This window comes from Caenorhabditis briggsae (assembly GCF_000004555.2).
Source record: "Caenorhabditis briggsae complete genome, chrX, whole genome shotgun sequence".
In the NCBI taxonomy this organism is placed as follows: domain Eukaryota; kingdom Metazoa; phylum Nematoda; class Chromadorea; order Rhabditida; family Rhabditidae; genus Caenorhabditis; species Caenorhabditis briggsae.
Window position 1 is genome coordinate 19,104,375 of NC_013491.2, and position 25,082 is coordinate 19,129,456.

The window sequence follows — 25,082 nt, forward strand, 5'->3', positions numbered from 1 at the left end:
TATTCTTTATGTACCCTCGGTGTTTAATTTTTGATATTAATAGCAAATAAGTCACGCAAGAAGAGTACCAAAATTGTGTTTTTTAATAATTTTCTATGTTTCGACCAAATCTCATAAAATATGCAGTCTAAACTGAGAAGAATCAACTCTGGAAATCAATTTCAAATGAGTAACATCTTACTTTTCATATCTCTGAAACTGATATTTGGAAAAAACACAAAGCTTTGAAAAATTTACTGACAAAAAAACGGAATTCACATTTTAAGAATAAATGAAGAAAACGATGACTCCGACGGTGATGAATCCAAGAATAGCGAGTGCCATGGCGAATCGTTGAGCCAACGAGAGGGTGAGTTGAACCGCTTTTTTGGTTGATCACGCATCGGGAGAACAGTGTAATCGAGGTTTGTGAGACGTAAATGAGGCGGCATTTTTCTGGAAGGATCAGGTGAGAATTTTTCAAGAATTTTTAGAGGAGGAAAAAGTTCAGCAGTCTACGAACATTCAGAAAAGAAAAAAAAAGAAAACGCTGAAATCTAAGCTGTTCTTTTTGAAGCGGAGAAAGAAATAGTTTCTAGAAAATAGCAAAAAATGTGATCAACTCTGTTCTAGATTTTAACTTTTTTTTGACAATTTCTCGAACCAACGGTTATAGGCAGTCATGCGATAATTTGATTAATCAAAATGTCTGAAAAAGTTATATTCGGAAATAAAATCTAAAATCATTCTTTTATAATTCGTGTGATACTTGAAAATCGGGGTTTTATGACATTTCGAAGAGTCGTAAGAAAGTAGGTCATAGGGAAATTGGAGGTGAAAAGAGAATGGACGATTAAAGGATTGGTTAAGCAAGACCAACATTTTATTATGTTGAAATTGAGCATCAAACCAGAAGGAAAGAAACTTAATATTGTGAAAGTCAAAATAATAGGATTCAGATTATGTACTTCGAAAAAATATTTTATTACATCAAAATGTGTTGAAAAACATAGGAATTCACATAAAACGAATAAAATTGAAAAAAAGGAAACCTCGGAAAATCCGTCGAAACAGAAATAAAAATCTCTGTTCTCGTCCATTTCTAGGAATTTTTAGAAAAATCTGGAATTAATTTTTGAATTAGCGCCGAAACTGGAAATTTTTCCTTTTTCATGTTCAACACTTTTTTAGAAGTGACTAAGAATTTTCAGCTTTGGCGGTAATTCAAAAAAGCTCTAGAATTTTTCAAAAAGTTTTAGAAATAGAAAACAACTGAGACTTCTTCTATTTTTGGAGCGATTTTTTCACTTCTCGGGCCGAAAAAACCAGGTCATCCAAGTTTTGAAATTATTGTGTTGTTCAAAATAAAATACAAATACTCAAGTGGTAATGCTAAAAAGAGATCATGTCTCAAACTGGAATTATAATTTTTTGACACAATTCTATTCACAAACCCAAAAGATGTTTCCTCAAAACTGACAGCTTGATGTAACAAATGAATATTTTGTTGACGAGAACAAGAAAATATTATAATCTTCCGGAATTCGGAATGAAACGGAAATTGAAAATTTACTCGGCTTCAGAGAAGTGTGTCAATACCGATCGTAGGTGCTTCACTAACAAACTTTTTGAATTCTCAGTGTAAAAGTCAAATTGGTAGTTTTCAAAGTCCACTAGCAAATGAAAGATCTCGGATAATGAGTGGTTAGGGTGGTGTCCACTTCTCAAAGTTTTAAGAGTGCTTCCGTTCAGATTGTGGACATCTTTTGAAATTTTGCAATATGAGTTTACAGTAACAGTCAATGCGGCATTCGAAAACATGTTTTTCAGTTGATTTTTGGTTATTTTGACCATTTTCAGAAGTCTGGAACTCGACTCTCAAGTTTCCAATCATTTTGAAAATTTTTAAGCTTGTGGAACAGACCTTGAACGAGAACATTGTATTGAAATAATTTTCAAAAACGTCTAGCTTTTGAGCTATTCGTCGATTCTAAAGGACACCTGTTTTTTCACGTTCCCAGTACAGAAACGAATCAAAAAATGATGCCTTCCAAGAATCGGCCAATAGCTAAAAAAAGAGGATTTTTGAAAAATTTTGTGAATGCTAAATTTCCAATCTAGTATTGTTTAGCCCCCTTCAACATTTTCATAGTGATTGGACGCTAGACAGCAAAGCTCCACGCTCCTGAAAATGATCTACATGGTCGAAACTCGACCTAAAATTACGTGTATCTTTCATCTTATCGCTCGGTACTGTGTATTGTCGTCGAGTTTCATAAAAGCACACAATTTTTATTCATGTCATGTGAGTATTATCAAGGCCAAAAAATAATAGGAGACTGGGAGAGAAAAATATAGGCTTCAGGAGAAATTTGTAGAGTTGATCAAAAATACATCGGGATTTTAGAGATTAGCATTATTGGGTTCCGGATCCAGATGAGGTGTCAGATTTGGTGTTGGAGAAGAACCAGATGAGGAACATGGCGAGAAGAGAGATGGCGATGGCGATGTACGAGATGAGGATACAGTATGCCCAGCGACACGCAGTCACATCCGTGGTCACTTGGTGGAACGAGTCGTCCAGCTGGAATAAAATATATAAAGAGATGTTTCAATATTTTGGAGAAAAATTCAAAATTCTCTTTTTTCTTTGTGATTCATAGAGATTATTACGATTATCAATTATGGAATAACGTCACAAGTGTTAAGCACTGTTAAACCGGTATCGCTAAGACTCAGGTACAGTAACCCGAAACTAGCCTGATAGTTCCTAAAGCGTCTGACTGTTCATACTCCTCCCAAAAACTTACTTCAGAGTCACTGATGTCGTCGACGTCCGATGCATGCTCGGAAGAAGATGAGTCGAGCTCCTTATCACCAAGTATTCTCATTGCTGAAAAACAAAAATGAGTAAAAAAGCAGAATAATAAGTCGATGAGAAAACGAAAAAGAGAAAACGAAAAATGAAATGAAAACCAGCAGGCAGATGGAAGAAAAAAGCGGCTCACAGCGTCTTCGTCGTCTTTCTCAAATTCTGATTTATGGCAAGAAGGAAGCGCTGGGCGGAGGGAATAGAAAGAAGGAAGATGTCCGCCTCCTACCTGATGTGGCGAGAGAAGAAAATGGGAAAAAAAGCGGAGATTCAAATTGACAGCGAACCCCTCTATTCAGCTCTGAGAAATAGAGACGTTTGGTTTTGGAAATAAAAAGAGGGTAGAAAAAGGAAAGAAAGGAATATAATTTGCTTCCCACGGAAAAAAAACTCATTCAAATGCATTTCGAAATAAACTCAAAAATTTTATGACCGTGCGCCTTTAAGGACAAAAGAAATTGAGCAATTTAGCAATCGTAACCCCTGTATTGCTTGTAGCCCAGCTTACATATTATATTATTCAACATTCCATTAATTTATTCACTAAAGGGTACGGTACTACTGAGATCTGAAAGGTGATATGGGATGAAAAAAAAAGAGACATCGGTCCGAATTTTCTAATTTTCTGCTCAGAAATTTACTCATTTGAGAGTTACCATTGGCAAAATGACAAGAAACGTTTTACTTGTGATGTCACATCTCCTGAGATCAGCCACTTGTTGTTGTAACTACAGTATACCTCTCCCTTCCCTTTCACTATGCAATTTTATAGCCATAAATTTCACTTAGCGAACTCGCATTATTTTTTTGTTCCTAGGACACAATTTCTTTTTTCCTTTTGTTTTCCCATCTCACAACAAATATCGTTGTCATGGTTACGTGCCCTATTTTTTATATAGTGAGCACACTCGGCTTTCAATTCAAATATGGAAGCATCGAATTGTTTATTGAGGGGATGAATATGATTCAGCAGTAAAGATAATCGGCAAAACGAAGGATGACAAAAACAATGGCACTGATTCCGATGGTGCGTGTCAGCTCCTTTGAAACGGTCAGGTAGTCGGTGAGCAGGTTGAAAATGTGAATGGCGCAGAAGTAGGTGGCGATGGCGATGGTGCAGAGGATGTCGGTCTGAAATATATGATATGAAAGAAGAAGTGTATGAGAAAGCAATAAATCATACAGTATACCGTGAACACTCTAATGGAGTACACCTTAAAGAATGCCGCCATTTTGGGTTCATATATCTCATTTCTTGTGAAAGATATCAAAAAGTAGTCAACTGGCAAAATGCTTGCCATAATATCAAAATCGTTTAGTCAGTTGACCACTCTCTCACATCTTTTACAAAAATCGAGAAAAATTGGCTCAATTATAAAATTTTTAGGTGCCGACATTCATCGGAACTTTTTAAAGATAGTTTCTTTCAAAGTTATGCAGTTATCAGAAAATGTTGTGCTTCTTAAAATCAATCAGCTTGGTGCGTTTTTTTAGAGTATTTTTTTACTCAACCAAAACAAGTGCTCGGTTTTTTTGAAAATATCATCAACCGTGTGGAAAATAGGTATTTTCTCTGCTAGCAGCCCATCCAAACTGTTATTTTTGAACTCAATTATCTCAATTGTTGTGAGAGGTATGAAAAACTTGTTAATTGATGAAATAATTATCATCAACGTACCTATATTTTATCAGTTGACAAGTGTTTGATATTTTTAACAGAAATCAAGATAATTTTAATAGAAATCAAGATAAAAGCGAGCAGAGGAAATACTAATTTTCCGCGCTGTTGATGATATTTGAACAAAGAAAAACCTAGCGCTTGTTTTTGTTGAATGAGAAAATACTTTAAAAAGACGCACCAAACTGGTTGGTTTTAAGAAGCACAACATTTTCTGATAACAGCGTAACTTTTATTAGAGGTTATACAGTATTACTTCATCATTTGTGTATTATGGAAAAAATCCAAAAACAGTTTTTTTGTAGTTTTTTTTATATTGTTTCTAGAATCTAATGAAACCAAGATTCCCTCCACTGTTTCAAATAACTATACAAGAAAGTGTGGCTCGTTTGACCGGATCGTCGTTTCCCGCTTTTTCCACAATGTTGCTGTTTTTGAATTTACCTCTTTGCTCGCCTCAACAAAAAAGAACTGCGCCATGAGGATGAAGCGGTTGACTTCGCAAATACCCAAGCTCATTTTTTTCTATTTGAATCAAATACAGATAAGAGTCTGTAATAAAAATCTGATAGTATAGAAGAAATACGAATGGCATAGGATATGAGCAGTATGGAGAGCGTGAAGAAGAATAGCGCCTGTAAATGGGTAGAGCATTAATAGGTTATAGGTGTCTCTTTCACGACATGGAAGAGCCCTATTGTTTTGCCTCCCTATGAAAGTGATCCCTATTTTTATAGCTTTTAATGGTTTTCCATTCAATAAGAATTGTCGAAAAAGAGAATGCACCACTCACGGTGTCAAACGACCTTGATGGGGAGCGAACGAAGCCTCTTCTGATTCCCAGTCTTCCCTCCTTCACGGACAATTTATGCAGACATGGGTGTCCCAGCGCCATTGTGAACGCGGTCATTAGAAGAATCCATTTAAGACAACGATCCATTTGGAGCAGCAGCTGTTTCACTTAAGGTTTTTCAAAATACAAGATGTTGACGTTTTTTCATGGACTTTATTTTCAAGCGAGCTACAAGAAAACCACAAAATAAAACAAACCAGAACAATTGGGACATTAAAAAAAGAATACTGTAATATTAAGAGAAGAGGAGGGAGGGGGGGGGGGGGGTGGTATGTACTTGCAAAGTTTTACTCGCTTTTTCGAAAGTTAAAAGTAGAAAAAAGAGATGATATTTTGAAAATTATGAAAGAGAGAGAGCTCGGAAGAAAGAAAAAAAATTATGTGCTCCTAGTCGGCAGAGGACCAATCCATCTCCGAGTCGTCTTCGTTGGCATTGGTGATTGCCGGTGTAAAATTTTCGTTTCTTTTTGGGACTACGAAAAATCAATATAATGTAGCTTCAGTGTTTAAATGTAGTTATGTGAAATTATAGTTGAAAAAACTCTCTCCATCTAAGATGAGAATACTGGAGAAAAGAATATCCATTGCGCAGATTTAGGTCTTACCTGATATGAGCTTTGAACGACTGGGTTCTGCTGGAATTGAGTTGGTCCCGAAATGAAATTGTTCCCATTTTGTTGGGTGCTGGCCGCACTTCGGTTGAATTGCGTGGCATTTATGGAGAACGGCTGGACCAGTTGCACTTGCTTGATCAGCTGGTTTGGTTGAGCTGCCTGAGCCGTCGAAGTGTTGTTCGAGTTGGTAATCTGAAACTCAAAAAATAGAGGTGTACAATAGGAGGGACGTTTTGAATACATCATTGTCCTAGCCAGGGATTCCTGGAACGGGAGTTGGTATTGAGAAAATGTTGACCGGAACATTTCCAAAGCTTTTTTTTTGAAATCGGAGATTTCAAGGCTACGGTATGTCAAAGGCGCACGCAAAAAATTTTCTCGCAGGTCTTGAACGGGATTATTTCTTTATTTTTTCGTGTTATCGAAATAGGTTTTTCAATTTTTTTTTCATTTTCCCCGTTTTTTCATAATAAATAAGAATTTCTACTCAAAATTCAAAAAGCGGATTATTCCGAGATTCCCAAACTATGAAACTTCAACAGAACATCCATGTTCTTCACTTGGCACTGTCAAGAAGTTAACATTCTCTCAGAACTAGGAGATATGCCGAGCAGGATTTCGAATTCAAAAAAGTCTTTGAAAAAGTTTCTGAGATGGAAAGAATACGGTGATTCTTACAGCTTCTTTTTATTTTATTTTCAGATAATCAGCTTTCAGTTCATACCATTTGCTTACAATTTCAAGGCTGATAAATATGCTTACCGATGGACCAGAATAGAGTTGTTGCGATGGCGAGTCTGGTGGCTGATGGAAGCGAGCCATGATGATCTGAAATTCTCACTTTTATTGATCTTTCCCTACATGTTTCAAAAAATCAAGAAACTGAAAAAGTTGCAGCAAATAAACGAGAAAATCTCAGTTTTCGTTCATTTCGGGTTACTTCAGGAAGGTTTTGGACTCATTTTTTAAAATCCCGCCAGAACTGAATACTCTCCAATTTTCGAGTTGACCTAAAAATTATGGTTTTGGCGGGAATGTAAGAAAATCCAGGACTTTCTAGAAGATTCAAGAAATGGACGAGGATTGAGATTTTTTGTTTTTTCGAGCGGTTTTCGAGGATTTTCAAACTTTCTTTGGCCAGAGTTCTCCCTATTCTTACTTACTGGCTCTCGGCGATAGTTCATGCTTCCACTCATGTCCATTCTGATGACGTTTGGTCGGTTTCGGTCCATCGAAAACGAACGTGGCATTTGGAACGGATCGTAACGCGTCTCCAAGTTCCTAGTCACCGTGTCCTTCTTCTTGGTTTGCTGAAAATTTCACAAAGTTCAAAAAAAGATCTGAATATGAAATAATTACCGATGGCATTTTTTGTGTTCAAAGAACAGAGCAAGTGTGTCACGTGTGGGAAACTTCTGAAAAGAAGCCAATTAGTAGGAAGAGGGGAAAATGGGGCTCACACCAAACGGAAAACAAGAAAACACCACAAAATCAAGAATCGGGAAACGTAGAAATTATGATATGTGAAAAATTAATAAACAAACATAGTGAGATCTTTGAGAAGGAAGGCATCTCAACCGTGAAGTTAAGTTTTTTTTCACGGATGGAGTGATTGCAAAATCAAAATGTGCATGCGAAAACACAACCCTACAACACTAAAAATCGGAAAATTAGAAGCAAAAAGAAAAAAACTCAAAAGTTGGAAATGTAATGGAGTGAACAAGCGTATAATTTTCCCACGAGCTACACTAACAACATATCAACTCACGTTTCCAGCTATAAAAACTTTGAATAATAAACTTGATATCAAATGGATATGACCATGAACCAGGAAAAAATCAGTGAGAAATCAGGAAAAAATCGAAGTTCTTTCATTTATGAGAAAATTAACAATAAATAACAAAAAAGAGCCGAAGAATGGCAAGTGTCAGGACATATACACAATAATAAAGGAGGCCTTGGTAATGTAACGAATCGCGCTCGAAGAAGCAGAATTTCAGAAAAGTTCCGATGAAGAAGCCAACCAACGGAGCAAAGACGTCCGTCTGAAAATGAATTTCGAAATTTGAAAACATTTTTCGAAATTGTGTGGAATAGTGGCTGTCGGGTCTATCTCAAAATTTGTCTTAAATGTCAAAACTTAACAAAAATCCTATTTTTTCAAATTTAAATGTTCCGGAGAAGGATTCCAGAGCCAGAAGAAAAACTGGGCCATCCAAAAACCCACATTTCTATCCACTATCCAGAAAACTCAAAAAATTGAGGGACTTACCGGGTCCTTGTAGCTGAGCACGTAGTTCTGGAGGATGTCCATCTCCTCGCGAGGATCACAGAAATCGGCTTTTAAGTTCAGAATATACTTCATTTCTGAAAAGTTAGCGGAAATTTTTTTTGAAAAATTTTGAAATTGGGCTCTCCATGATTTTTTGCGGTCCCACGAAAAAAAATTTTTGAAAATTATTTTCATGTAAAATTGAATTCAGCGAATAACTAAACGTTCAGCAAAATTTGATAATTAAGTAATGTAGTTGATGTTTCTCGGATTTCAAAAACTTTCCATCAAGACATGTTTTTTTTGCAGGGTCTTACAAGGGACCATGAAAATCAGAAAGAGCCTTTCTAAGAGGTTAGAGAAAAGTATTAGAAGTGTTCACAACACAAATACAAAAAAAAGAGACCAAACATTGAAAATTATACAAAAATCTTTATTAGGAAGTCGAAATCAGAGTCCGAAATGTGAGGAGCTGTCAAATGAGAATCGTTGTATACAATGATATATCAAAACTAAACAAAATTTGTAATATGAAACGAAACGTAATCAAAATATTAGGTGGAAGGATTTCGAATGCGTCGAAGTGGATAAAACTAAAAGAATATAGAGACATGAGATGTTGTATAAATATGGAATGGAATTTTTCGAAAATGAGTAATCTATTGGAAAAATGTGTACAGTGAAAGGAAGAAATAGCTCAATTTTCAGCTCGCGATCGCAATTTTCGAATCAACGTTTGTCCGACGGATTGCACCTGAAACTTTTTGTTAATTACATTATCCCTCGACTTTTGGTTAGCTCAATAACACGGAAAATGGTAAAATTAAAAAAATACATATTTCTGACATCAGTAATTTTTATAACGGCATTTTCAGAGTATCGTCAAGACTTTGATAGAAATCCATTTATCTAAAACTTTGACCTTGGTTATTTCAATTTTCATAAATGTTATCAAAAATGTTTCAACTGACAAAGTGTTGGTGATATCATGACAAAACTTTTATCAGTTCATACATTTGGTTATCTCTCATAGAAATAAAGATAATTGAGCTCAATCTTCAAATACAGGCTGGTCTTTTTTAATAATGTTCTTAGCAACTCCTCACTTACAATCAAATGACCCAATTTGAGCAACTACCGTTTTTCCTCTAATAGAAGCCTACCAAACCGTAAACTTCGAGCTCAATTATCTCCATTCCTATGAGAGATATAAAAAATGTGTCAACTGTTATAATGTTGATAATATCATGATAAATAGTTTATCAGTTGACGCGTTTTGGATATCTTGCACTGGAATCAAGATATCTATGCTCAAAGTTTACGATAAATAGTATGATAATAAGGTAAGAAAACACTCACGTAGTCCAAAATTTTCCGTTTTGGCTCCTCGACTTGCTTTTCTTCTTTGCCATCTTCTGCTTCGACAGGCGTAGTAGTTTCCGGAGCCGGTTCTGGAGAAGCCAACTCGATGTCGACTTCGAATTGAATCGAATTCAACGTGCTGATTGTCTGAAACATCTCTGTTCTCATTTTTGAAGAGTTTAAAAATCTCACCGAAGTACTGACAAATGGAGACTCTAGCAATCCGTTTCCGTCTTGTAGACCAATTTGAGCCATCTGTTGAAAAAAAGAGAATAATTAGATTTTCAGTTTAAGAAAATCAGATAAAAAATCAGGTCAGTGAACCTGTAGAATAGAAAATAGAAAGAAAAATTGAGTGCCCATTAGTGCTTTATTGAAAACATTACAACAAAAACAACAAATATTAACAACGAAATAATCGATGAACTGAATTTGAGCAGTAGAAGGCTACCCGCGATCACTGAAAGAAGAAATAATAGAAAACCTCAATTTTTTCTGATTACCTTTTTCTGATATTCTTGTCCATCTCCTCCTCCTCCTCCGTCTTTTTCCTCTTCAATTGAGCGTCGCACGGGTCACTATTGGGATCGTGACGCCGCTTCAGAGCCGGACGAGCGAAATCAACATTTCTGTTAATTTCCTGGAGATGGTCATCCTGCAAATTGTAAAATTTTTGTTTTTTTTTTGTTTTTTTTTGGTTTCCAAGAATATTTTAGAAATGCAAATTAGAATTGCTGATCTGCTTTTTTTGTGAGTTGATACATCTAGTTCGACGACATACAGTACTGGGCCATAAAGAATGCGACAACTTGTTTTTTGACGATAACTTTTTGAAAACTCAACTTTTCAACTCGAATTTTTTACTGTAGACACATTGGAAAGTTACGAAAACTTGCGTACTTGGAAATTGCATCATCTTGCAAACAAAATTTTTTTTCAATTGTTTTCATTTTTTTTTTCATTTTGCATATTTTTCATGATTTTTGGTTTTTTTAAATAAAGTTGAGAGACAACTAATTGGAATTAGTTTTAGTTATTGTTTTATTGTTTTTCAGATATGGTTAGACCATTCGGGAAAAAATCCTTCTCTGTGGACGAGCGAAAAAGCATTGTGCGTGGTCATGAACTCGGCGCGCATCCGAAGATACTTGCAACTCAGTTTAGTTGTTCTTCCAGCCAAATTTACCGTATTCTGAAGAAAAATCGAGATGATGTGAGGTTTCAATCAGCTTTCTCAACTAAATTTAACAATTTAGAATGGCGCTGTTCATCGCCAATCTCCAGGAAGACCCCGAACCACTTCCAGAAATATGGATCGGAACATTTTGCGCGCATGCCGAGAAGATCCTAGACGCACATCTACGGATATTCAACTTTCTGTGACGTCTCCAAATGAACCGGTACCATCGAGAAGAACTATTAGAAGACGTTTGCAAGTTGCTGGACTGCACGGACGAAGACCAGTCAAAAAACCACTCGTCAGTTTGAAAAACCGAAAAGCTCGCGTTGAATGGGCTAAACAGCACTTGTCCTGGGGCCCCCGTGAGTGGGCAAATCACATCTGGAGCGATGAATCGAAGTTCAATATGTTCGGAACTGATGGTATTCAGTGGATTCGACGTCCCATTGGCTCCAGGTATGCTCCACAGTACCAATGTCCAACTGTGAAACATGGAGGTGGATCTGTGATGGTTTGGGGATGCTTCTCCGACACTTCTATGGGACCATTGAAGAGAATCGTTGGAACCATGGATCGATATGTGTACGAAGACATCCTGGAGAACACAATGAGACCATGGGCAAGAGCAAATTTGGGCCGATCGTGGGTGTTCCAACAGGATAATGACCCGAAGCATACTTCGGGTCATGTCGCCAATTGGTTCAGACGTCACCGTGTGAACCTCCTAGAATGGCCAAGTCAATCTCCAGACTTGAATCCCATCGAGCATATGTGGGAGGAGCTGGAACGCCGCCTCAAAGGAGTCAGAGCATCCAATGCCAATCAAAAGTTTGCTCAACTCGAAGCTGCTTGGAAGAGTATCCCGATGACGGTGGTTCAGACGCTCCTGGAGTCGATGCCACGTAGATGCAAGGCTGTTATCGATGCGAAAGGATACCCAACGAAATATTAAATCACTTTTTATTGTTACCTTTATTTTGTTTTTGACCTCCGGTGTTTCTTGAGCTTCTTTGTATAGATCTCCAAAAATGTCATTTTCATGAATTTTCGAAAAATATTAATTTTCAAAAAAATTGTAGCAGAATATTAAAACCAACTTAGCCTAAAAGTTTTTGATAGTGCTGAAAAAATCTTACAAAAAATTCGGATTGAAAAGTTGAGTTTTCAAAAAGTTATCTTCAAAAAACAAGTTGTCGCATTCTTTATGGCCAGTACTGTATATCACCATTTGAATTTAGAACTTCAAGCTGAAGTGATATGAGATTCAAAATTTAAAAAAAAAACGTACCATCTCCTCAATCGAAGAACGACCGGAGTCATAGGCCTCCTCCTCCATCTCCTCCTCCATGTGGCCCAACCATGGGACATTGTGGCGACCATTTTCCTCCTCTCCATCTTCCATATTTTCTGCAATAGCAAAATTAGCAGATTTTCAGATAAATTGTTCAAACAGACAGACAGTTTTCACACAGGACAGAAATCAGGGAATAACACAGAGAACTCAAAAACCCAAAAATTAGGATAACTTAGGAATAGAAAAACTTTAAAAATCAAGAAACTTCTCACCTAGATTGGCGTTTGCGGCCGCAAAATTTTCAATCCTCATCGCTTCTTAAATGTAATGGAACATTTAGAAAATGATTTTTTTCCCTCAAAACTAGTAACTTCCTCTCCTCGTTCTCGCTCCTCTCTTTTCAGCCCAACTCACCTTCCAATCCCATCTCATTCAACCGATCCGGTACTGCATCGGCTCGTTGGAGCTGGCGTTGGGCCTCAAAGAGGCGGACGATTTCGTCTCGCTCGTTCTGGTTCATTTTCTGGAAAAAGAATCAAGATTCTGGAAAAAAGAATAATGGTAGGTACGAAATGGTGAAATAAACACCAAAAGTTCAAATAAAAATACAGGCAATGTAAGTTGAGTTTAATAGTTTATGTGGAAAATTTGAAACATTCAATTTTAGATAAATTGTTTTTTTTTTTTGTTAAAGTCGACAATGATTGTCTAGGTAGATCGATGGAAGATTGCATGGTCAATGTAGAGCTACTTCTGAAAAAAAAATTGAGAGAATTGAAAAAATCGAATAAATACTGTAATGTCTGTCATAGCAGGGTTCTCTAATTTTTTACTTTGAGCTAATTTATCTCTGTTTCATTCAAAGATAGGAAAAAGTTGTCAACTGATAAATTGTTTACCAAAATATCATAGACAAATTAGCAGTTGACAAATTTTTGATATCTTGTATGAGAGCCAAGATAAATCAGCTCCAGCTTAACAGTGTGTGGGTCCAATCGTATCACAGGTACTACGGTAAGTATGTACTATTAAGTTTCATTTCATTTTGAGTAGCAATACTTACAATCTAATTTAGAATTAAGAAACATCAATGTCGATCAAGGTCAAATCGTTCAAAGTTCATCTTAATAAGATTTCCATAAATTTTTGATAGCCATTTTAAACATACCAGGTGTCTGTTTTCTTTGAACTCCAACTCATTTTTTGTTTGAATCGAATTTTTTCATTGATCCATAGATGGCTTCCAATGTTGTTGATTTATCCGATGTCGATCGAAGACTGAAAATATGCAAAATTTTTGACAAATACAGATTTTCCTTTGAATTTCAATTGAAATTTGTTGGATTATTTTCCTAGCTGTGTTAACTTTCAGCTCACCGATTCGTTGTTTCTTTTATTCAGCAGGAGCTCAGGGAATGTGCACAATCCGGTCTGACTCGGGATCCTTCTTCTTCTTTCAGGATTTTTCCTCCATTGGAGCAGGTCCATTGGAGCAGGTACTTGCTGTTATCCATAATCCTCATTGCTATCCATGGATTTCGATGAATGTCCCTGCTGCTATCCATGATTTTCGTTATAGGTCCTTGTTGTTACCCATGATTCTCACTGATACCCTAAGGAAAAAGTCTACTGAAACTGCAAAAATTTGATCAATAAGTAGAAATTGAAATCTGGTAGCAGCCCAGTCAATCAGAAAATTGAACACAACAAAGTTTGCGTTATTAACATTTTTGTACAATTAGAGAATGGAAAAATTGTATTGATGATCATAATTGTGTTGAGATGTAGAGGATAAATTGATATCATCGAAACGGGACCAGCCAGAGAATACTGCGAGCTAGAAAATGTTCTTATGTGTTCTTAGAAAAAAAACTGATTAATTACCTTGTACTTATAGTCAGTCTTGGTGGTTGATAGCATTTGAATCCGTGACATCATCACACTAAAAATGATAAATAGTTTTATGCAGATTCTCATATCTTACATTCTCTATTGGCAACCACCAACCAACCACTCGTTTTGGGATGGCATTTAACAGCATTTCAAATTCCATCTTTCCGCTGGCTGTATCTTTCTCGATTCGGTATGGAAAGCATGCCTGAAAAATGTGAAAGTAGAATCTGTGAAAAAAGGAATATTACCATGATAATAGCTTTTTCTCTTGGGGTTTTCGATTCCAACGTCTCCCAGTTTGAGTCATGATTGTCAGAAGACTGGAAACGTGTTCAGTTGTGGTTGAAATCTTAAAACAATCTTACACAACCCAAAGACCAATTGATGCTCCGGTAGTGAGAAATCAGTTTTTCCAATTGGAAAGGGGTCTGAAAAATATACATTCTAGAAAACTCTTCGTTGCTGAAAGTCATACCAATTTGGTAGCAAGCCCACTCTCCTCTCGGTAGAATACCTCCTCAAATATGATGGATGATTAAGGTTTTGAAAAATTCCACTTACCCTGCACTCTTCTCCAACAACGTAACCGTTTCCAAGAGTTACTATGTCACCCTGTTGACCATTTTGCATGAGCTGTCGACCCACACAAGGGAATCCCGGGTCGTTTCGGTTTCCAAGACGCGCAATCAGTTCTTCGAGCTCACGAGAAGGCTGCATCGGCAAACTTGCTCACGCGAAAATCTGAAATTTTGGATCTGTGCTCAGATGTACCGAGCCTAAAGCAACCGAAAAGGAAAGAAGGGTTAAAGGAAACCAAACGAACTAGAAGCAAGGCCTAAAATGAGCATGCAAAAACTAAAAAACGGTGATCCGAAAATGAAAAAATATGTGATGAAGAGGAAATATTGAGAAACTGATCATAAACGTCAATTGTCTCGGTTCCTGTGTGAGATATAAAAAATTTATATACTGTGAAAGCGTTAATAACATTATTGTAAAATTTTATCTGTTGACAGATTTTTGATATCTCTCATATGTGCCAAGATAATTAAGCGCAAAGTGCAATCATAAAAGTAACAATATAACAGAGCAAACATAGTATAGTTTCATAGAATCCCACCCAATATGTGCACTTTGAGCTCAATTATCTCGGTTCCTATAAGATATATTAAGAATTTGTCAACTGATAAAAAATTGGGGATAACATGATAAATAATTTATCAATTAAAATTGTTTCGGTATCTTTTAAAGGAAACGAGATAATTGAACTCAAAGTTGATTAGAGTAAACGTGGTAATTAAAATAACACCAACAGGTTGTGAAACGGAAAAAAAAAATCAGTGCTTCCACAGTTCTGAAACCTTTTTACCTTTTCCATAGTTGATTCAAAAGTTTAAAATTGACTGCTGCAATTGTTTTGAGAAGGTTATAAAAAGAAATGATAAAATTACTAAATCATCAGCGTGACAATCAGAGTTGCAGGAAAAAAGTCATCAAATTCTCAGAAAAGCACTGTCATGCACACTCAGCTTCCAAGCTTTGAGCACTTCTTTACGTGGTTCCGTGTCTGGAATTTTCAATAAGAATCTGAAAGGAAAAAACCAAAAAAATAAAAAATATAACGAAATATAAATAATATCACAAACGAAAAATGTGACTGTTGTGAAACTTTGCAAAGCTGTGTACGAAAAAATTGAGCATAAATATTCGACACTAATAAGTTTGAGAAATTTTTGATTCCTTAATAACTCAAACTTTATGTAATTATCTAGGAAAAAGCCCGACTTAGCCGTTAAGATTCAACTGGTATCGGCTTTCCAGCATTTATGTTTGTGGTACCATCAGGAAGTTAGTTAAAAGTCAGATGGCAATTTCATCTCTTGGAGTAAACTACTGGGGAAATTATTGAAGATGCTGTTGTGCAATCTGCTGAACTACGCGGCGCCTGTCGATTTGTGGCGAACATGAGCATAATCTGGTCACTTCCTAAACTATGATGTCCCAACGCCCACCAAATCAATCAACTTATTTTTTCAACACCTTCCATTCTCAGGATCATTCCGTTGTTCATTATATGACGTCCTTGAAGCATTTGTTCCATCCCAGCTTTCAGACCAGCAGATTGAAGTTTGATTTGTTAACTCAGAAAATGTAGATACGAATTGATATTCTTCCAGTCACACAGTCCTACAATTTTTACATTTTTTGTTATATCCTCAAGGATTTTCTGAACTTACTTTAAAACCAGTTCTCCAAAACTACGAATATCAGTCACAAGCCGAAGCTTCACTTTGGATATGTCTCTTTCCAACATCGGAGTTCTTACGTTGCTCTAATTTGTCCGCCGACCGGATGAAAAGTCTGGAAACTACCATTAATTAGAAATTGAGAAGAATACCAAAAAATATAAGATAAACAATCTGGTTACAAACCAGTGGGTGATAACAAAAAGAAAATTGAAAAAATTATCATATTATGAGAGTGTGTTTATTAATCAAAAAAGGAAGTGCGGAAAATCATAATGATGTGTCGATGGAAGAATCGGAAGAAAAGGAACTTTCGAGAGGAAATGTACGTCTGGAAATCCAAGGATAAGATATAAATTCATCCTGATGTACTCACAGATAAGATGGGCGGGACGGAATACAATAAAGAGGGCTAGACATCCCACACCAGTGGTTGGAACTGAAAACAACATATAGCATTCAAAGCCTATGACGATCTTACGTCAGCCGGGAGGAAAAACCCGTAGAACACATCCACATAGTTATGGAGCATCTCGAACTCGAAGAGGGCGCCATTACCATCCATTTCAATTTTCTGCCAGAAGTTCTTCTTCAAAAATAGAAAATTGGTTAATTTAAACTGCCTCTTTAACTTTCAGCTTCAGGCTAATTCATCTCTGTCCATGTGTAAGATTTAAAAAAAAGGTCGACTGACAGAAAATTTGTCGTTTTGTCAGAAGTCTTCCTCTTTTTGATATCTTTCACAGGAACCGGAAGAAATGAACTCTACGACGTGGAAGAAGGGCATTCTGTCAGAGTGTTTAGGGTACTGTAAAACCTGTAATAGAAGAACCTCTTACTTTCAACTTCGAGCTAATTTAGTTTGGTTTCAGTCACAGATATAAAAAATATGTCAACTAATAAATTGTTTTTCATTAAATTATAAATATTTTGTTAGTTGACTTTTTTATATCTTGAAAAAGACTTGAGATAATTGAGCTTAAAGTTGACAGTGTGAGGACCTTTCTATTACAGGTTTTACATTCAAGTTTTCTTGAAAATTTCCGTGAAACCTGTGTTAACAAGAGCTTTGAAATTAAAGACCACCATCGATTGAATCGCCCCCAGAAGACCTCATGGAAAATGAAAAGCCAGCTCTTTTACTACAGGTTTTACAGTTATTTATAAAACTATTAGGTTGTGTCGAAAAGTAATGCGCGTATAGTGCAAACTACTTTGACTTCCAGTAATCGTAGCTCTTCAAGAGAGGCATTGAATCTTTGAGCATGAGTTGCTAGAAAGTGGTTGATGATGATGGAAAAAAGCCTGTTGATTTGTCTTACCTTGTTTAAGTTTTGCATGGTGTTGAAAGAAATCAAAAACGCGCATTACTTTTCGACAAACCTGATAAGTTTGAGTATCTATCGTCTCTATTTCGAAAACCCACGAAAACTTCTTCCTGGCGCCGCTTGTCATTTGATACCACCTCCGATGACTGCAAATTCCAGAACACATTTTTTAGGATTCCTTATTCTCTACCGTTCCTAGAGACCAGTGGATCTCATGGTATTGGTTGGCCAACTTCCGGCGCTCTTTATTATTCTGAAAAGCGCGATTTTTCTTCTATGAACTGTTCACAACACTTACTAATCTCTTGGTGAGTCCGCCGACGTCATGGTAGTAAACTGTCTGGAAAGTAACTAAATTTCAAATTGATTTCAAAAATTTCAGTGTTACCTGATCCCTGAACTTTACAATATAGCCACTGGCAAGAGGTATCGTTTCTCCTGCTCCATGTGAGCCTTTGACTCGTATCGCACAGGGAAAACGGTCATGTGGTCGCGAGTGATGGGTCCGAATCATGTTTTGAAGTTCTTCGGATGGGGACGAAAATTTGACCATGTTGAATCTCAAAAAACACTGCATTTTCTGGTGGTTCGAGGAAAATGAAAATAGAGATATATTGAAATTGGTTGAAAACCACGAATAAAACGTAAGATAAAAATAAGTAAGTCATTTTGAAAATTTATTACAATCAGACGGCAATCTTCGCTTCAGAAAAGTCCCAAAGACGGAGGATAATTGAATACACGATGAAAGAAAACCAGAAAAACATTTAAATAACATTAGACAATGTATTCAAAAGTGAGACTGATCCAAGCCCAAAATATTGATCGTCTGTTGCCGATAATGATTTTTGAAAAAGAAAGGTTTCAACCGCCAATTAATTTCATAGAGGAGGAGCAATGTGTTGAGCCATAACAAGAAGTCAATAAATTTGATAAATTATTGGTTCCCGCTTCGCGCCACCCGTGATAAAGAAAATGAACAGACTTGAATACTAGGTGCTCTTTCACTCCTCCTTGTTCTCCTTGACGTCCTTGTTCTCATCACGATTATCCTTTCCAATACCTGGTTGGACATAGACATTCTGCAGTCCAAGCGAGACTTCCCAGTGGGAGTAAGAACCGGAGACAAGTCCATCGCGAATTACCTGAAGACGCATGATGATAAGGAAACAACTTTGACTGAATTAAAAATACCGTCAAACATTCTCATAGAAAACTCTATACTCTCACTTTGAGCTCAACTATCTCAATTTATATCAAAGATGTCAAAACTGGGTCAACTGATAAAATTTTGGTGATGATATTTCAAACATTTTATCAGTGGACAGATTCTTGATGCGTCTTATGAAAAATGAGACACTTGAGCTCAAATTTGGGGTTTGCGGTGGCCTTCTATTTAAGTTTTTCACAAAATTTAGATTTCTAAAAAAAACATTTTAGATTTTGTAGGATGAGCGTGGAAAACGTTAATTAACACAATTAAAATGTGAAATGTTCAATTGACAGCTTTTTTGTATAAATTGATCCTAATTAAACCAGCTACCGGCTTTTTCAGGTAGTTTTGACACTTGTTTTGCTTTAGGTAGGATGTCTCATTTGGATGGATTTTTAGAGAAAAGCTGTCAACTACAAAACTGAATCTCTATTTTTAATCAGTCGACTTGGAAGTTTTCAGTCTCATCAACCAGATCTTGCAATGTTTCTTGGGTCTCCAAATTTAGAAAAAAAGAGAACTTAAAAAGAGTTGAATTTTGAAAAAAAACTTTGGATTTTAAAGATATTTTCAGATTTTCAAAAACTTGGGAAACATTTAAAATCAAAGTTTTCTTAAATGAATTTTCAAAATGATAATCATAAATAGATTTTAAAAACATAATTTCTTCAAAATCCAAAATTTTCTTCAGAATCCAATTTTTATTCTTTTAAAATTCAAAATAACCAATTAGAAACATGATATAAATGAAAACTTACAGCCTTACGATCATGACGGTTCAAACTCTCAAAAATCCAATCAGCAACCTCCATATTTGGTGGACATCCCTCCAAGCAGTCTTTCGCTTTCTGAAATTTCAAGCTGATACAAACAATGGTTGATTACAAAAAAACTCACTTCCATGATTGGATTCCAAGCAGACAGGACTTGAAATTCTGGAAATGAAAACATAGTTAGAGAATAAGGGAAAGTATGAAAATTATGATCAATCTCTAGAATATCTCTTTTATGAATGGTTAAAGCTAATTTACTGGCGTTTTTGCAATGGTGGCCAAGATTATAAGATTAAAAATATCAAGGCAGAGCATTTTTGAAAAATTCTCCTACACTAAAAATGTGAATATAGCCGCTCAGAATATAAGCTCACTTTTCAGCAAAAACGAAAATTCGGAATGGCAGTTGACTAACACTTTCGGATATTTTTCCGGTGTTTAAATGCTCAATTCAGAAAAAGAAGTTGTGATAAATCGAATATGACATATCTACCGCGATTGTCAAAATTTTCTAGAGGGTCTGCTGTTACACAAATTTGAGAAAACAATTTTGTATGAAGTCTGAACCAGTATACCACAATTTTTTCTAGTAGGGGCTCCAAACTAAAAATCAGGCAGAATATAAATTGAGAGTGAAGAGCTAGAAAGCAAACGTTGAGACGAAAAAACGACTTAAAACACATTCTCTGAGTGAATTGAGATCGGGTCAACAGGCAATGGCAATGAAAAAATTCAAAATGGTTTTAGGAGTCTGATATTGTATGTGGTGTAAAAGTACCATATTAGTACTAGAAACGCAAACCTGAAAGGTTTGAGTCGATATCATTATTTTGAACGAAAATAATTTTTGGGGGTTACGGTAATTTGTCGCGCCCAGAAAGCTGCGTGGCCTATGGGTACCAATGTCAAAAGTCTTACATTTAGAGTAGCCCCTATACCCACCACATACGATACAGACTCGTAGAACCATTTTAATTTTTTACATTGCCTGGTGTTTTCGAGTTTTTCAGAGATTGTGCCTTAATGTGCTCGAAAAGAAAATGATTCCGACAGTTTCAAAATATTGGGTATTTAATCTCCTTTATACTGAAACAACAATATTTATGATTTTCTTTTTAATTATTTCCTAGACACTAACAAAAACATCTTGAAAATTAAAAAAACCCACTCATTTTCGATTCTCAATATGGCAAACTGGTTGTCCTTTCTCAAAGATGAAGACGGTTCTGCAATTGAATAATTAAAAGATATGACAAAGTGAGTTTTTGTAGAAGCGGGGAAATGATGAGAATCAAAGTGTTGTGTGTTTTGTTCATACGCAATGGCCCGCCGAAAAAATATCAAAAATTGGATATTTTATGTGTAAATTTTAATTTTGTTAGGACATTTATGCGTTTGAAGTATATTGTTAATTCTAAAGTGTGGTTATAATATCTGACTCAAAGATATTATTGTTGTCCGAAAAAAATTGAAGTTGAGACGCAGATAGTTAATCGAAAAGTTTATCTGCGTCTCCACTGAATATGTGGTATTAAGGCTTGTCGCTTCGAGGTACCTACCGTATTCAGACTGCAAAAAATACTCTCTAACTCTAATTTTTTCGGACAACAATAATATTTAGTGTTTACATCTTAAAAATTCTCAGTTTTTCAATGTTGATTAAAAGTGGCAAGATTTTCTGAGAAATCCCAAAACCCATAAAACTCGATAGAACATTAAGAAAACAGGAATGGAGATATTTCAGAATTAAAAAGATTTTCAAAAAAAAAAATAAAGAAACAGATACATGACAGACTAAAACAGAAATCTTATAATAGTATATTCTTCCAAGCCTCTCCAAATGATATATGTATGAGTACTCAACGACCTCCCTTCCACGTAAGCAGCCACTTTTTGATTTTTTCAGATATTCTTTTCAAAATTTCAAAATTAAAATTAATTCAATAACAACTCCGGTTTCAAAACAAAATCATAATCTTTTTAGTATTAGCAGAAAAAAAAACGAATGAAAAAACAACAGAACGAATGGGTAGTGCAAATTGACACCCATCTTTTTAAAATGAGGTCCATCTTTTGAGAATTTGAAAAATCAACGTTCTGTCAGCATTGTTAAAGGGAGGAGCCAAACATTCAATTTTTTGAGTCATGTGATAATTATTTTTTCGATATTTACGATGGAGGAAAAGACAAAACAGTGAACCTAGTTATCCAATTGAAAAATATCATGAAACATAACAGAATAGGAATTCCATTATTTCATAATTGGAAAATCTAATCAGTGCTCAAAAAACACACTGGATTATCGATAGCCGAAAAATTGGGAAAATTATTGGAGCTGTAAAATTAGAAAGCCGGTGGTTCAGAAAAATGAGTTACTTTTACTGTTCTCAATAAATTTCCAAAAAAACAGTAATCACATTTACCATAAACACCCTAAGAGAACGCCACCCCTAATTTTTAACTTTGAGCTTTTTTTTCTCAGTTCATGAGAATGATATTTAAAAAAAAGAGTTTAACTGATGTAATATTTTTAATATTTTGAAGAACATTTTCTCAGTTGACAACTTTTTGATGCTTTTAATATGAGATAAGATGTACAGTTTCTAAATTGACGGTTTAGGTGGCGACCTATCAGAGTTTTTACAGTATATCATCCATACTTGTAAAAAAGATGGCCGGCCCGCGGGCCGGCCCGCTTTTTGAAAATTTCGAAATTTTTGAGCAAATCATCATTTTTCAAGATGGCTTTTCGCCTTAATAAATAAAAATCCACGCTAGAGGACGATTCTGTTGAAAAAGACTGTTTTGAGGTCGTTTTTAGAAAAAATTTCATCCTTGGCTTAATGAAGTTTGATTTTTTTGCTAAAAATTCAATTAAATTGACTTTTTTTGGATGGTTGTATGCATTTGGATTAATATTTGTGCTATTAAAAATATATTGGCACATTTGAAAAGTAACATTTTCAAAAAGTTGTCCTAGGCGGGCCGAAGGTTTTGAGGCAAGCGGGCCGGCCCGGCCATCCACATGTATGAAAAATATATTGGCACATTTGAAAAGTAACATTTTCGAAAAGTTGTCCTAGGCCGGCCAGCGGGCCAGGCCGGGCCGGGCGGAGGGTTTTGAGGGAAGCGGGCCGGCCCGGCCCGGCCATCCACATGTATGATATCATCTAGTATGAACGTCCTTATTCTCCAACATCACAGCCACTAAAATAAAAGAACACGTGAACCACGAAAGGTGTCGTAAATCAAACTTCAAAACTTCCGCAAAGAAAGCAGCACACAACATAAACCTGCGTATCCAAGTTACTTATTGTTGAGAGAAATTTAGATGACTGGACGAGATAAGAAAAAAGTTTAGAGTTGCTAACTACAAAAAAAGAGAAGCTAATGAATTCCTTGTTAGAAAATTGAATGATCAACTCTGAACTAACCATCCCTGAAAATTTATAGACTCTCAAATTCTCAACTAAATGTGAACAAAAAAAAGAGATATGAAACATAAAATTCTATGGGGCCGAATTCGTCTTTAAATTAAAAAAGATTTACTTTTCAAAATTTCGAAAAAACCAGCTTGCCGACATAATGTTTTAAAGGAGAAACGTACATTTTAGAAAACCTATTTCATTGGATATCTGGCGACAAAAAATGGGTCCGTATTTTCTCTGACAGGGCCCCACTAAAACTAGTAACTTTGACCTCAATTATCTCGAATCCTGAAAAAAATATCTAAAATTCGTCAACTGATAAAATATTGGTAATATTATGTAAAATAATTTATTAGTTAACAACTTTTTTGTATCTTCTACAGGAACCGAAATAATTGAGTTCAAATTGGAAAGTTTGGGTAGGTTTTTTAGAAGAGAGCTGTGGATATTCAAATATTGATTCATAAAGAAACAGTCACTGATACAGAAAACATAATTCAAACTTCCCGCCATAAAACCAAGAGCAATGTTCCTGCGTCTCTTCCAATCGCGCTCAGTCTCTCACATGCAGCTGTTAGAATTTTTTGAAAGCAAAACATATACATAGAAAATTGAGAACATGGGATCTCTTGTTTTAGGAATACGTGAGAGACTGTTCAAAAGAGAAGATAAGAGAGAAATGTGTAGAGATCATTCACGAGATCAGATTGATACAAGACAAATTTCTTTGAAATGGCACAAAAAGAATTGAAGGAACAATTTTTGAACATGGGATGGGAAGAAATTGAATAAGTACAAAATAATGAGATGAGGTGAGGAAGATTTGTGAGAAGAGTTTTTGAAAAAGACAAACAATACTTTTGGAGAATGCTCCTTTCACTTAACTACCATAAAAGTTTGAATGATGAAAACTACACTAACCTACCTAAGTAGAAAACATCATTTTCTACAATGACTCTTCTTTCGAATTAACTGACTTTCTGTAGTCTCTGGTGAGTGTGAACCAAAAAGAGATTGACGAGAGCAGAAGTGACAAAAAAGCAAAAAAAGAGGGTGCGCATGGACGAGACTCTTTTTATGGATGAGGTCTTGTCTCACAAGATTTTGAAAAAAAAACAGGATGCCGGTGATTAATGATTGGAACATATTTGTAAAGGTCTGATTCGGCGAAATCAAAGTTTTAGGATTCCTAGATAATCTTTACAGATTATGGACAAGAATCTACCAAGCCGCCTCGCTATCTTCAAATCTAGGTTTCCAATTTCAAGTATAAAAGATATTACATTCACCGGAATCTATAGTAACAACTAGAAAAATTCGAAAACTAGTAAAAATCAAACTTCCCGCCGAAAGCAGCGATCAACAATGTCTGCGTCTCCTAGCCGCACATAGTCTCTCACTGCTGCTAAAACAAAACATCTACACGGACAAGCGACCTTCCAGAGACAGCAGGTGCCTCTAAACAATTTGAACTGTTGCAATCTCATAGAGACAGCAACAAAGCACGTGCATATGAATGAAAGTGAAAGTGGAGAAAAATGAAGAACTCGCATCGACACAAATTGTTTCGACATAAATGTTCTTCTGGTCTTTAAAAATTCAAATGATTGAGTTTTTTGTGGTTAATGTAGATACGGTAAAGAGAGTTAGAGCACAACAAGAATGAATTATGGTAGACACGAAAAAAAGACAAGAAGGGAGGGAGTGCGCATTGACGGGAGCTCATTTTATGGATGAGGTTTTGCCCCCAAAGATTTGCAAAAACCAGTATTCGGACCTCATTTCCTAGAGAAGGTGGCCAGTAATTGGGAAATATGGGGAACGAAAAATGAACATCACATAGCAGAATTTTGGCTCTTTGAATTCAAGAATTTTCTTCAAAAAACAAGGAGAGCAATGATTCAAGTTGAAATCTATTAATCCAGCAGTCTCTTTTCACATTTAGAGTTCAGTTTTGACCAGTTGAAACCAATTACAAGTTTCTGCACCAACTAGTAGAATACCAACATTCAAAACTCCCGCCAAAAAACAGAGAAGTATTTCTGCGTCTCCAAGGTGCACGCAGTCTTTCTTGTGCGCACGCAAAAAAGTTTTGGG

General features: G+C 35.9%; 8 protein-coding genes across 8 annotated transcripts; all 8 read right to left on the reverse strand.

Moving 5' to 3' along the window:
* Window positions 1-2,395: 2,395 nt before the first annotated feature.
* CBG28066 lies at window positions 2,396-2,870 on the reverse strand (the record flags this gene model as incomplete). The annotated part of the gene is made up of 2 exons (XM_045240560.1): window positions 2,396-2,563; window positions 2,790-2,870. The coding sequence occupies 2 exons, from the start codon at window positions 2,868-2,870 to the stop codon at window positions 2,396-2,398; spliced, it is 249 nt and encodes an 82-aa protein (XP_045098653.1).
* A 947-nt stretch (window positions 2,871-3,817) lies between these two features.
* On the reverse strand, window positions 3,818-7,364 carry CBG28067 (the record flags this gene model as incomplete). Its single annotated transcript, XM_045240561.1, has 5 exons — window positions 3,818-3,982; window positions 5,988-6,188; window positions 6,759-6,824; window positions 7,160-7,306; window positions 7,356-7,364. The coding sequence occupies 5 exons, from the start codon at window positions 7,362-7,364 to the stop codon at window positions 3,818-3,820; spliced, it is 588 nt and encodes a 195-aa protein (XP_045098654.1).
* A 518-nt stretch (window positions 7,365-7,882) lies between these two features.
* Window positions 7,883-8,361, reverse strand: CBG28068 (the record flags this gene model as incomplete). Its single annotated transcript, XM_045240562.1, has 2 exons — window positions 7,883-8,041; window positions 8,269-8,361. 2 exons carry the CDS (start codon window positions 8,359-8,361, stop codon window positions 7,883-7,885), a joined length of 252 nt encoding a protein of 83 aa, XP_045098655.1.
* A 604-nt stretch (window positions 8,362-8,965) lies between these two features.
* On the reverse strand, window positions 8,966-9,885 carry CBG28069 (the record flags this gene model as incomplete). Its single annotated transcript, XM_045240564.1, has 3 exons — window positions 8,966-9,022; window positions 9,628-9,777; window positions 9,823-9,885. 3 exons carry the CDS (start codon window positions 9,883-9,885, stop codon window positions 8,966-8,968), a joined length of 270 nt encoding a protein of 89 aa, XP_045098656.1.
* Window positions 9,886-10,077: 192 nt separating this feature from the next.
* Window positions 10,078-12,624, reverse strand: CBG28070 (the record flags this gene model as incomplete). The annotated part of the gene is made up of 4 exons (XM_045240565.1): window positions 10,078-10,090; window positions 10,134-10,285; window positions 12,099-12,217; window positions 12,519-12,624. 4 exons carry the CDS (start codon window positions 12,622-12,624, stop codon window positions 10,078-10,080), a joined length of 390 nt encoding a protein of 129 aa, XP_045098657.1.
* Window positions 12,625-14,046: 1,422 nt separating this feature from the next.
* CBG28071 lies at window positions 14,047-14,714 on the reverse strand (the record flags this gene model as incomplete). Its single annotated transcript, XM_045240566.1, has 4 exons — window positions 14,047-14,202; window positions 14,246-14,317; window positions 14,473-14,514; window positions 14,559-14,714. 4 exons carry the CDS (start codon window positions 14,712-14,714, stop codon window positions 14,047-14,049), a joined length of 426 nt encoding a protein of 141 aa, XP_045098658.1.
* A 1,995-nt stretch (window positions 14,715-16,709) lies between these two features.
* On the reverse strand, window positions 16,710-18,124 carry CBG28072 (the record flags this gene model as incomplete). Its single annotated transcript, XM_045240567.1, has 4 exons — window positions 16,710-16,832; window positions 17,762-17,824; window positions 17,870-17,911; window positions 17,960-18,124. 4 exons carry the CDS (start codon window positions 18,122-18,124, stop codon window positions 16,710-16,712), a joined length of 393 nt encoding a protein of 130 aa, XP_045098659.1.
* A 451-nt stretch (window positions 18,125-18,575) lies between these two features.
* Window positions 18,576-19,687, reverse strand: CBG28073 (the record flags this gene model as incomplete). Its single annotated transcript, XM_045240568.1, has 3 exons — window positions 18,576-18,716; window positions 19,543-19,632; window positions 19,682-19,687. 3 exons carry the CDS (start codon window positions 19,685-19,687, stop codon window positions 18,576-18,578), a joined length of 237 nt encoding a protein of 78 aa, XP_045098660.1.
* Window positions 19,688-25,082: the final 5,395 nt, after the last annotated feature.